An 11,906-nucleotide genomic window follows, 5' to 3' on the forward strand; every position below is an offset into this window, starting at 1 on the left:
AGACACAGTGGAGCGATTCATTCCCGGTCCTGAGGTCCTGGGAGCTCACCAAATGAACCCAAAACTCATCAGCGGAGTGACGGAATATTATAACGCCGGAAAGCCGGTAGAGGCCAAGGGTACCGTACTTTACAGGGGCAATCCCGTCATTTCGGAAAAAGTAGGTTGATTTTGGTCAGTACATAGAAGGGTATTTCCGTCTTTTTGGACATCACTGTTTATCAGATACAGTGCAGACGCTGCTATCGGGAATGGCTTCCAGAGTTGGCAATGTCTTCTACCTTCTCTCCGATTCGCTCTCTTTGTCGCGGCCCTTTTCGCTGTCGGGGAAGCTAAGCTGCTGCAATCTCCTCACCTAATTGTTTGTGGAGCTTTCGCTTTCAGTTCCTCTAACTCCCCATTCTTTCATTTAATCCTGAAGCATTCATTTCGCATTCCATTTGTTTCTACACTGCGGTTCTTGGGTTTGGAGGAAGTTCGGAGCTCATTTGGTCTGGAAAAAAGATGCCTTTGGTGAGAGTGGAGGTGAGGAATGAATACGCGCTCGGAGCGCCGGAGTTGTACAGGGAAGCCAGTAAGGAAGATCCGAAGGAGATTCTCGAAGGAATCACCGTCGCCGGTCTCGTCGGAGTTCTGCGTCAGCTTGGTGATCTCGCTGAGTGAGCTTCGTTTATTTCTGCTGTCAATTTTGTATTCTTGCTCTAGGGTATTTCTAGTGTAATTATGTGTAGGGTTTTGAAGAATTCTAATTTGGGAATAACAATTAAATATTTGGTTGTTTGAATTAGTGAAGTGTTTGTTGAAGATAGTTTAATATGGAATGGGAATCAATGGCCATTTTCTTTAATTATCGTACTTTATATTCTGCTTTTAAATTTCTGCCATAAAAGGAAATCCTTTAGGTTAAGATGTTGAATTTGGAAGAAGTTGGGAGGTGCAAATTGGAGTAGTGCAACGAAGAAGAAGACTCAGATATAAACTATAGAACTTGGGAAGGTTGCATTGGATAGCACAGTATTGTTGCTGATTTTCAATTTCCAAAATGGATGAATGGATACTTGTTGAAGTTATTTTCCTGCATTAACTGTTTGTGTTCTTCATCGACGAATGTTTACCCTAATCTGAAATAACATGTAGGTTTGCCGGAGAAGTTTTCCATGGCTTGCAGGAAGAAGTGACAAAAACATCTTCCAGAAGCCGGAAGTTGATGGATCGTGCTCAACGAATTGAAGCTGCACTTTCACCTCTTGAGAAGGTCGTGCTTTCGCAGAAGAGCCATTTGCACTTTGCATATACAGCTGGTATGGTAAAATCTCAGCTTCCCAATATCAAACTTAATTATCTTTTCCCCCTTCCAACATACAATGGCAGTTGCTCCATTGCACTTTAAATTATTGGTCGATCTTTCAAGTTTTTATAGAAAGTTTAATTTTTTCAGGCGTCAATTGGCATACACGCATCCGAAGTCGACATAGTCATTTTTTGTACAGTGAAGTGCCTCCATTTATTATGGACACTTATGAAGACTGTCGTGATCTTCCAAATCTGCACTTGCTCGATAGGTTTGACAACTCTGAAACACAGTCTAGTGCTCCCCAATTTTCAGCCATGCACTTTAAATCCCTGCTTTTCTTGTAGGTTTGACACCGGTGGCCCTGGATCTTGCTTGAAAAGGTATTCAGATCCAACCTTTTTCAAGAGATCATCTGTGGCATCTGGCGTGGTTAGTGCTAAGAAAATCTCAAAAGATAAAAAGAGTCGCAGGTTTAAGGTAAATTTTCTTCCAAGGGATAAGCCCTAAGAATCATAATGAATGTCAGCATGTCCTCTTGTTAGAGTGGATTGTCTTGAACTGATTTAACCAATTGAAAATATGAGAAAGAATCCACAGCACCACATACACTGTTTGGCTTCCTCATAATGTTGAGAATTATGAAATGTGTTTTATATTTTCATTTCATGTAGTAAATTCTTTTTTGACTGAGGTGTGTTGAAACCTTAGCAGAAAAGAAGGTCATGGACCAGCAATGGAGAAGTATCACGGGATGCATCATTTTCTCATAACAGTGGCAGGTGAATTCTCAATGATTGTTTGATCATTTGATATGGATATTGGTGATTTTGCATTACAATGACTAAAGTTAGTGATGATTTAATATTACAGAATGCAATTTACTCAGCTCAATATTGGCGGGCATCCTTCGCCGACACCAACAGCAACAACATTAAGATCAGAGTTGGATGAACAATCGAATTTAGATTTGAAAAACGGATCTGGCTACACTGAAGGTGATTCCCAACCTAGTTACTCAGTGCAGCATGAAGAGCCAGAGTCCAGAGAATCCATGTCTTCTCCTGTCATGAGGCGCAACAGTGATTTCCTAGACTATGATTTTCTTAGAGAGAAAACAGCAGATGCATGCGTCGATATTAATCTGTCTCAAGATCAGTCTGCTAGTTTGTCTTCTGTCACTTGGGATGAAAATGGAGAGACGCTTGATCATATCAGAAGGGAGTCTAATGGTGATGTCGTGATTCCGGACAATCATAATGGACTTGTAGAGTCATTTTCTCCAAATCTTAATCTGGAAACCATAGGTGATAATGCTCTTGAACTTGAAGCAATTGAGAAGATGGATGTCCAGCCACGAACCATGCTGGCAACTGCAGAAAGTACTGATACTCATCTCGACGATATTGAGAGTGAAACTGATCAATTTATGGATGCACTTAATACCATCGAGTCAGAAAGTGACACTGATGCTGACTTGGGTAAAAAGAAAGAGCTACAGCAATACTCAAACTTGGAGGATAACAGAGTACGTGGTATAGTATGCCAGACTGAGGGACAGAATTTGGAGTTTCAATATTCGAGTCTTGAATGTAATATTCAGGCCAATGATTCTCTTACTTCTCTGGCCGATACAAGCTGTGGACATCTCGATTCTGTGTCTCTGAAATCTCCTCAGGAAGCTAATGGTTTAATCAATGGAGTAGCCAGAAAAGACGAGTCGATTGCAGCCTCCTTGGATGAAAGGGCCTTACAATTGACTCAAACAGAGGCCGTGTCATCAACTCCAGGCAGTCCGCACCAAGCAAAAGATGAGTTTATCTCAGCCTCGGCCGAGAAAGCCTTACAGTTGTCTCAAACTGATGCCATACCATCAGTTCCTGGCAGTCCTCCCCGCCAAGCTAAAGATGAATTTATCCATGTCTCTGTTGAAAAGACCTTACAATTGTTTCAACCAGAAGCCGTGTCATTATCCCCAGGCAATCGTCTGCACCGGACAAAAGATAAATATGAATTTATCCCTGCCTCTATTGACAAGACCTTACAAGTGTCGCAAATGGATGCTGTGCCATCAACTCCAGGCAGTCCTCCGCACCAGGCGAAGGATGAATTTATCTCAGTCGCAGTTGACAAGGCCTTAAGAGTTTCTCAAACAGATGCCATGTCAACAGCTCCAGGCAATTCACTTGTGGCGGAAGATGCCCATGACTCAGGTTCTTCGGTTAATAAGACTCTAAATTCATCTCAGATGAACGGCATCTCATCAATTGCAGGCGGTCCATTCCAGGCAAAAGATGATGTAAGTTCCATCCCCAAACTTGATAAAACTTTACAGCCATCTGGAATAGATGGGTTCTCAATGATTCCAGACAATCCACAGAGTGTTGATACTGAGAAGAATGGCAGCATCATTTCTGGGAACAATGTAGAATCAGTTTCATGTTCTGTATCACCAAATGTCAAAGACAGAAAGTCAAGGATGCCAATTAGTGATGGAACGAGCAGTCTTGAGTCTCAGAAACATGGATCAGACACTTCTAGCATCTCTTCGGTTACATTCTGGACTAATGGTGGGTTGTTGGGACTTATGCCTTCAAAACCACCTGATTTTAGCGGAGGGAATGGTATCCAACAAGATCCAGTTGGCAAAAATGTTAACTCACATCATCAGTCGGAGAACATCATAAGTACTGAAGAGGGTCATGATATGAGTAGCTCTAACAGCCATGAATACCAAGAATGTGCTGCATCATCGAGGAAGCCATCATGGAAAATCTCACCTGCTGCTTTGAATATTGATCTCAGTAAATTGGGATCTTCACTTCATTCAAATACCAGTTCTATTGGCTCAAGTGCACCAGCATCTGGAAATCATATATCTGTCAATTCAGCATTCCCGACTATCAGAAATGGAAGTTCACCTCAAATGTTGGGATTCAGCAGTGGGCTGCAACCAAATGGTTCAAATAAAAAGTTGCTGCCTGGTGGGGATGAAAATTCCCATGCCGTTGGCTTACAGCGTGCTAATAATGGATTTGAGCAGAAAAACCATCGAAGTGCTGCATTTGGTAAATATTCTGGACAAAACAAAGGTCTTTGTGGTGAATCTCCTAGGTTATCACCTTCTTCGTCACCACCACTTCAGCACATGAAGATATCATTTCAACCCATGGATGGGTTTGAGACGTCAAAGCTGAAGCTAAAGTTCCCTGAAGGAAACACTAATAGCAGAAGTGCTGGTGATATATTTCCTTCATTTCAGTTGGTCCCAGAGAACCCCATCACACGGCACGATGTTGGCTCTGACTCAGATGACGACACATTCTATAGATCATCACCTTCTGTATCAGATGATTGTCGAAGTGTTCAGTCTGAGTCAAATTCTGAGCAGTGGGAATCAAGCGGATCCCCTCCTAGCAAGGACCCTGAATTGTATGATGCCCTTCGCAGGATCTCATTGACAGAGTCTGTGTCAAGTGTTCCAGAAAAAGCTAGGAGAAGCCATGAAGACATCCACAACAGCTGTGAGTTTCCGACTGTTGGAACTAGCTCGCAAAATTCTCAGTCTTCTCAAATGTTTGATCATCAAAGTTCAGGGTCCTTAGGTCACTCGTTTAGGAAAGAGTTAAGAAATGGCGCCAGCCAAAAGAGCATTGTGAAGCCACAGTTTGAATCTTCCCCTGAACCTCCACCTCTTCCCCCAGTTCAAAGGCAAGATATGACGCCCCATGTCGATGGCGCAAGAAGCCAGCTTGATACAATGCCTGAAGATTCTTATTATGGATATCATCGTAAACATTTGTCAACCACAATTTCCCAGCCTAAACCAGCTCCTTCTAATGGAGATCACATTGATATCGAAAATCTGCAGAAATGCAAGGTCACATATTTCTACCCATTTCTTACCTAGTCATTACCCCAGTTAGAATCTTATAATTAACCTGTTTGTGTATTTTGCAGTCTACACCTGTGACAAATGGACAAAGGGAAACTTTTCAGGGCAAGAGCATTAATGAAACAGGGGACTTCCTGCAACAAATTAGAATGAGAGTAAGTTACTACACGCCTATCCTTTTAAGTTTTAATTAAAAGTTTACTATTATGCGGCATTTACAGGTTTACATGGAATATTCGTTGACCTGAGTCTGTCTTGCCATTTCATAAAATTTGTAGTATGGTGTCTCTTGGCATGAAATCTTGAAATTTTTTTCTTGAGCTCTTTCATTGCAAGCAGCAGCTACCAACACAGGAATACTGATCTCAATTCCTCGAGAATTTTCTGCACTGTTATGCCATACCATTTGCCTTTTTATGTACTAAGTTTGTGTGTGTGTGTGTGCGCAATGACAGTCATTCAATCTACGGCCAACTTTTATAGACAAACCTACTCCACCGCCGGCCGAGGTCTCATCTCATGTTCAAGTCACCGCAATTCTGAAGAAGGCAAATGCAATACGCCAGGTACCCCACTCACTAAACACCATTTATAAAACCAGGGCTAGCATTTGTCTGCTACTAACTGTATAAGTCCTTCATTGATTCAGGCTGTCGGAAGCGACGAAGACGACGGGGGTTGGAGCGATACTTAAAAGCCCAGCTCCGGTTATTCAGAAGTGAAATTCAGCAACCAATGTGGTACATATCAGTCAATAACCCTGTTTTAATTCTTTCATGTGATTAAATCATCTATGTGTAGGCCTTTATTTTATTTTTCCTTCTGTGTCGAAAACAAGGCTTTAGCATGAATTAGGTGGAAAATCAGAGGCTGTGTTAAACTTCATATGCAATGCTTGAGTTGAATGTGAAATCCTACTTTTATTTCACAACTTTCTACTTTTCATTTCTTGTCCTGTATATGTTCCAAGAAATGACAATTTGACCAATCCTTTTGGCACTATGCTGAACATAATTGGAAACCACATAGTTGGCATTGTATTTTCCCTAGGAATTCCATCTACATTAATGATTGAAACTAAGAGGAAAGGTAGGATAAGGTTGACCAGTGCCTAACTGAAAAAGCAAGCCATACATACATACATTCTGAGCACCAACTCAAACCCTTAAAAGGGCAGGTGAAAAGACAACATTAGTAAAGAATGTAGGCATCAAACTTGTTTGGCTTGTGTTGTATAATCCAAAATAAATAAACTCATTTGACTGTGCCACTGCTGTTAAAGCAATTACCATAAGAAACAGGGGAAATTGTGTTCTTATTTCTATGCATTTGAAATGTTCATTTATGCACCTCATAGATTTAGTATTACAGAATCTATTACAAGATTTTGCCCATTCCACGTGTCGAAAAAATGGTATTTGAACTAAATGAATTCTAAGAAGTAGCATAGTAAAGATGATCCAGAATAGGATGCAGTGCATGCATCTACAGGTCATTCTGTAGGAGCTTTTTTTTTTTTTTTTTTTTTTTTTTTTCTTCTTCTTTACTTTTTCATTCTTTCTATTGTGTGTAAAGTTAATAATAAAAAAATTGTGATTTTCTTATCATAATGCTCCATAACTTTTTAGCTTTCTTTTAATGGTTAGACACTGCAATTTTTAATTCCTTTTTGATAAATAATATTGATTTGAGTGAAAGGAAAAGAAGGGGGACTTTCTTTTATTCTCATCATCATTAAGTAAAGCCAAGTTGAATATTATTATTCATTGTTAGCCACATAAGCAAGCAACATGTTGATTCAACTTTCCAATACTATCCCATTATCAAAATCTAAGATATTTATTTATTTATTTATTTTGGTAGATATATTTAGTCCCCCAAACTTCTATATAATTAATTAATAGAATTGTTTTTCTCTTTTACTCGTGATGCATTAATCTGTTCATGGTCAACAGTAGGTGATTTCAGGATTCTATAAATTTAAAGTACAGAAAAATTATCTCGTTTCAATAATTCCCATTTCATATTGTTTTCCTTTTTTTTTTTCGAGTAAATTAAATATACGATAGTCTGTTGTATAAAAAAATATGATGCCTGAATATATATATATATATATATATAGTTTTTGGTGTTTAAAAGAGAGACTAAAGAACTAAAGAAAAAGTTGTTACCTTTCTTCCCACTAAAGAACCAAAATGGTTATTTGAAAATTACAATGCAGTGTTGGAAATAAGGCTACTTTTCCATCAGCCAAAATTTTAAAAATTCAACTAAATAATAAAAAAAGACAACTTTAGAAAAAGCATAAAAAAAATCCCATGATCATATTGAAACCCACTCAAATGATCGCCACAACATCATCAATAATTCATGTGATTGAGATCAAAAGGGCCAAATAGAAAGAAAGTAAGAAAGAAAGAAAGAAAGGCAACAAATTTAACACAACACATGACCTTATATATCGAGTATATATATATGCCTCAAAAGGAACCATCTTTAATTTAATTTCTATGAAATTAATCATCAAAAATTGAGGAATCATCCCATATGCTGTATTCCAAAAAAAATATGTTATAGTTGTGCACATTTTTAAATTCCTATACATATCATGGATAGACAGCACAATTGCAACTGTCTTTATATATACATACATATACATATATATTTAAATCTATTTCCCTTTTGTTTCCATTAGCTTCATTGTTAAGACTAAAGAGCACATGAACATGATATACCTCTCTCCATACTATACATAATAATAATAATAATCAGATAAATCTCCTTGTACTAAAACTAAAATAAATAAATAAAAGAATAGAAAATAACATTATGATTAATCAAATCAAAATCCCTTTTGTAGCTTTATCCCTTTATCTTTATGCTTCCACTTTTGAACACTTTGTACTCAACATACCTGGCCAGGGGCCCCACTAACTCAACAAGGTAATTTCATTTCAAGAACCATAAGTGGGAGCTCCTTGGACCTCCAACCACAAACTCATCTAAAAACCATCTGGACCTCCACTCCATGGACCCCCCAAACTCAAACCATTACATAGACAAAAAGTTCAACATCAACCCTTTAATCCAACCCACCTTGTTTCCTGTTGGCGGCTCTCCTTCTTCTCAACCCCTCTTTTTCATTCTTTTTTATCCACTTTTAGCATATATCATCTATACACACACATATATACACACACATCCGTGTCTCTGTATCTAATATCTATATCTATATATATGTTTGTGTAAGAAGAACATATCCCACCCCCCAAAATAGCGCCCCCCCTCCCTCCGAGATCAGATTTTTTTCGTCTTTCTTGATGAATTAAATCGTGCCCTTTTATTCCTATACCCATATATATATATATGTATATATATGTATGTATGTATGTATAGATAATAGATCACCACCACAATCACCACCGCCGCCGCCGCCAGTTATGTCTTCTTCTAACATAAGCGCGCCGCCGTCAGGGATCAAGCTGTTCGGAGCGACGATCTCCGTCGTCCATCAGAAGCCATCCGACGGTGAGGATAATCCCAAGAAATCCGACGGCCAGCAGCAGCTGATGATGGAGAAAAGGCCCGACAAGATCATCCCTTGTCCGAGGTGCAAAAGTATGGAGACCAAATTCTGCTACTTCAACAACTACAACGTTAATCAGCCCCGCCACTTCTGCAAAGGCTGCCAGAGATATTGGACCGCCGGCGGCGCCCTCCGGAACGTCCCCGTCGGCGCCGGCCGCCGGAAGGCCAAGCCGCCTGGACGGGTCCTCTCCGACGGCTGCTTCTTCGACGCCTCCGGACGGGTTCAGCACCTCGATTTCGTCGACGCCGCCGCCGCCGCCGCCGTGGTCGACGACTGCCAGTGGCGGGTGGAGGACGACCACGGCGGCGGTTTCCGGCAGCTCTTCGCCGGGAAGAGGAGGAGATTCGCCTCCGGTAGTCAAACTTGCTGATCATCTAATTCCCAACTTGTCTTGTAGTTATTTAATTAAAAAAAAAAAAAAATTAATCAAATTTAAAAAAAAAAAAACAAAAAAACAAAAAACAAAAAACAAAATTGATACTTTTAATGGCTCCTGCTGTACAGACAGCCAGGCTGTCCTAAATTTTTAAGTCCGTATGTAATTAATTTTCTTGCGTACGTACGTATGTATTTTAATCGTATGATACGCGTATAATATGGGTCTTGAATTGATGATGATAATTCGAAATTAATTAAGGCGTAAAAAAGCTCAGCCGTTGATGAAGAATAGAATCGATCTAATCTAACGGCAGTAATTGATTTGATTCTTATCTGAAATATAATATCAAAATCAAGTGTTGATAATTTCGTTGTTAGTGAATAATTTAATTAATTGCAATAATGTGAATAGAGTGGATTCCATTTCCATCAGAATAATAAAATTATTCCTTCTAGAATAAGAATCATATGCAAAAGGCTACTTTTGTAAGCTATATATGCTGCAAGAATATATATATATATATATATAAATATTACACAGATATTTATAAGATTTTGATATTTTCTATGTCGAGATTAAATATGTAAAATTTATAAATTATTTTTTCTTTCAACAAATTTCATACTGAATTAATTACATTATTTTACTTAAGTAACAAGTGCATCGATTAAGTTCTTATAGGTTTAAAAAATACTATGATTTGCTTAATTTAATGCTTCAACACATACATGCTAATTATTGATCATATTCTTTAATTCAATACTGAATGAAAAAATTATTAAGCACAAAAATCCAATACACCCATTTATAGTATGTGAGTAAATTGCACAAAGAAGTCTTGTATTTTATTAAAAATATACACACTATTTTATATAATATGATGATAAAATATTAATTGTTTCAACATAAAATCTACATTAAAAAATAATTCTAACAACTAAGAGTGACATCGCTTTTAATTTGGATGACATTATGTTAAATAAAAATAAAATAAGGTAAAATTTTTAAAATAATACTCTATTATTGAAATAAATAATCAGGAGAGCTTATATTTTTAATCTTGTTTAATTTTATTTTTTATTTTTTTTTTGCCTATAACGATCATGTATTACATAAAAATATATATTGTATATTTTCCTATAACGGCTAATTAATAAGTGAAAATTAAATAGATGATGATCTAAACGACAGACAAAAAAATTGAATAGACAATATGTATGTATAATAGACATGTAATTTTTAATTATCATTTTTTTTAGAATGCTTTTATACAAATTTTATGGTAACACAAAATATTCATTTTATACAATAAAATCATAGGTACTCTTACATTCATTTTTAATAAAGTATAAAGATTAATGATATAATTTTCCATAATATAAATAAATAATATATATGCATGAGTGCATGAAATATTACTACCAACTCTAATTAAGGATAGAAATGAATCTTTACCAAAAAACTTTGACAATAAGGACATTAAACACTCGTAGAAATTTATTTCCACTCATCACCAAACAACAAACACACTACACTAATCATCTTATTAGCCTTTTAAAAATAAATCCAAAACTTAAAAAATGAAAAAACGAAAGGGGAAAGGGGAAAGGAAAAAGAGGTCTTAAAAACTCCGAATCGCATGGGAGACGAAGCAGCAGCAGCAGCAGCTAAGAACCCTAATTTTAAAAATCAAGAAACTAAATCGCAGAACGGAATCACGAACGAAGGAGCATTAATGGAGGCAATCAATCAATTAAGGATGATCTGGGTCGTCGTCCTGATCGACTCGGAGTTCCTTGATGAGTTCGTCGCAGGCCGCCAATGGCTCCTTCTTCAAGAATCCCAAAGGATTGGCCTGGCGGGTGTCGCCATGGAAGCCATTGTTCTTGGTGAGAGTGATTCTCGACGTCGGCATCGTCGCCCAGCCCTCGTCGGGAATCTCGTCGCAGTCGGCACGGTTGCTCTTCACCAGCGTCACCGCGCACTCCTCCTCCTCGTGGTCGCCTTCAACCTTCAGCCTGAAATGCCCCTGCGAATCCGTCTCCCCTTCCACCGTGTACGTTATGTTGTTCGCCCCCTCGCCGTGGCACTCCAGCCTCACCTTCGCACCTGCACCGCCGCCCAATTACAAATTATTCGATTCTGATGGAATTGACGATTGATTTGATGATCTAATCTAATTTATATGTACCTGACATGAGTTCGCTGAGCTTGTTGATGAAATTGACGCGGCAGACTTCGCAGTAGACTTCGCCCTCAACGTAGAATTCCTCGCCGGCGTGGTGGTGGCCGCCGGCGGCGGCGGCGGACGGGAGGGAGATCAGGCACAGTGCTGACACGACAAGCAACGCTGCTGCAATTTGAGCTTGATTCGCCATTATGAATTGTTTCTTGTATCCAATCGATTTGCTTTTCTCTGAATTGATCGATTGATGGATGGATTGATGAATCTGCCTGGAACCAAATCGGGTATTTATGGCCTCCGGCGGTTATTCATGTCTGGTTGTTGACACTAACTCAGCCATGGAACTCTCCCGTCCGCACACGTACTCACAATACTATAAATATACATACAATTTTTACAATAAGCAAAAAAAAAAAAAAGCTGTCTTTTTTGCATTTTTAGGAATAGTAAATCAAGAATTTTACAGATCAATGGAGGTCAACGATGCTGTACATTTGTATAAAATACAAGAATGAAAAAGACAAAATCTACGGTGTGTGTCGTGTCGTCACGATCCAACGGCGGAGA

At 38.5% G+C, this 11,906-nt stretch overlaps 3 protein-coding genes across 4 annotated transcripts; 2 read left to right on the plus strand and 1 right to left on the minus strand.

The window, feature by feature from the left end:
* The first annotated feature begins 216 nt into the window (after window positions 1-216).
* LOC127254521 (protein SCAR1-like) lies at window positions 217-6,117 on the plus strand. Of its 2 annotated transcripts, none has more exons than XM_051279660.1 (9): window positions 217-659; window positions 1,138-1,301; window positions 1,439-1,562; window positions 1,639-1,771; window positions 2,003-2,073; window positions 2,165-5,171; window positions 5,252-5,341; window positions 5,642-5,752; window positions 5,836-6,117. In XM_051279660.1, exons 1-9 carry the CDS (start codon window positions 505-507, stop codon window positions 5,878-5,880), a joined length of 3,900 nt encoding a protein of 1,299 aa, XP_051135617.1. In that variant the 5' UTR covers window positions 217-504; the 3' UTR covers window positions 5,881-6,117. The 2 variants fall into 2 exon arrangements, with proteins under 2 accessions (XP_051135617.1, XP_051135618.1); XM_051279661.1 differs by having other exon boundaries at window positions 2,006-2,073.
* A 2,315-nt stretch (window positions 6,118-8,432) lies between these two features.
* Window positions 8,433-9,356, plus strand: LOC127253988 (dof zinc finger protein DOF1.5-like). Its single transcript, XM_051278821.1, has one exon. The coding sequence runs from the start codon at window positions 8,567-8,569 to the stop codon at window positions 9,143-9,145; it is 579 nt and encodes a 192-aa protein (XP_051134778.1). The 5' UTR covers window positions 8,433-8,566; the 3' UTR covers window positions 9,146-9,356.
* Window positions 9,357-10,603: 1,247 nt separating this feature from the next.
* On the minus strand, window positions 10,604-11,618 carry LOC127254763 (olee1-like protein). The gene is made up of 2 exons (XM_051280034.1): window positions 11,346-11,618; window positions 10,604-11,263 (listed from the first exon to the last, which is right to left on the minus strand). The coding sequence occupies exons 1-2, from the start codon at window positions 11,530-11,532 to the stop codon at window positions 10,908-10,910; spliced, it is 543 nt and encodes a 180-aa protein (XP_051135991.1). The 5' UTR covers window positions 11,533-11,618; the 3' UTR covers window positions 10,604-10,907.
* Window positions 11,619-11,906: the final 288 nt, after the last annotated feature.

This window comes from Andrographis paniculata, unplaced genomic scaffold, assembly GCF_009805555.1.
Source record: "Andrographis paniculata isolate CXL003 unplaced genomic scaffold, ASM980555v1 Contig52END, whole genome shotgun sequence".
In the NCBI taxonomy this organism is placed as follows: Eukaryota; Viridiplantae; Streptophyta; class Magnoliopsida; order Lamiales; family Acanthaceae; genus Andrographis; species Andrographis paniculata.

Bases quoted from the DNA above. Each gene is read 5' to 3' on its own strand.
- LOC127254521 (XM_051279660.1), top strand. From the start codon at position 505: ATGCCTTTGGTGAGAGTGGAGGTGAGGAATGAATACGCGCTCGGAGCG. The intron at 1,772-2,002 runs GTAAATTTTCTT...TTGAAACCTTAG, and splicing joins AAAAGAGTCGCAGGTTTAAG to CAGAAAAGAAGGTCATGGAC. The intron at 2,074-2,164 runs GTGAATTCTCAA...TTAATATTACAG, and splicing joins TTTTCTCATAACAGTGGCAG to AATGCAATTTACTCAGCTCA.
- LOC127254763 (XM_051280034.1), bottom strand. From the start codon at position 11,532: ATGGCGAATCAAGCTCAAATTGCAGCAGCGTTGCTTGTCGTGTCAGCA. The intron at 11,264-11,345 runs GTACATATAAAT...GCGGCGGTGCAG, and splicing joins GCTCAGCGAACTCATGTCAG to GTGCGAAGGTGAGGCTGGAG.
- LOC127253988 (XM_051278821.1), top strand. From the start codon at position 8,567: ATGTATGTATGTATAGATAATAGATCACCACCACAATCACCACCGCCG.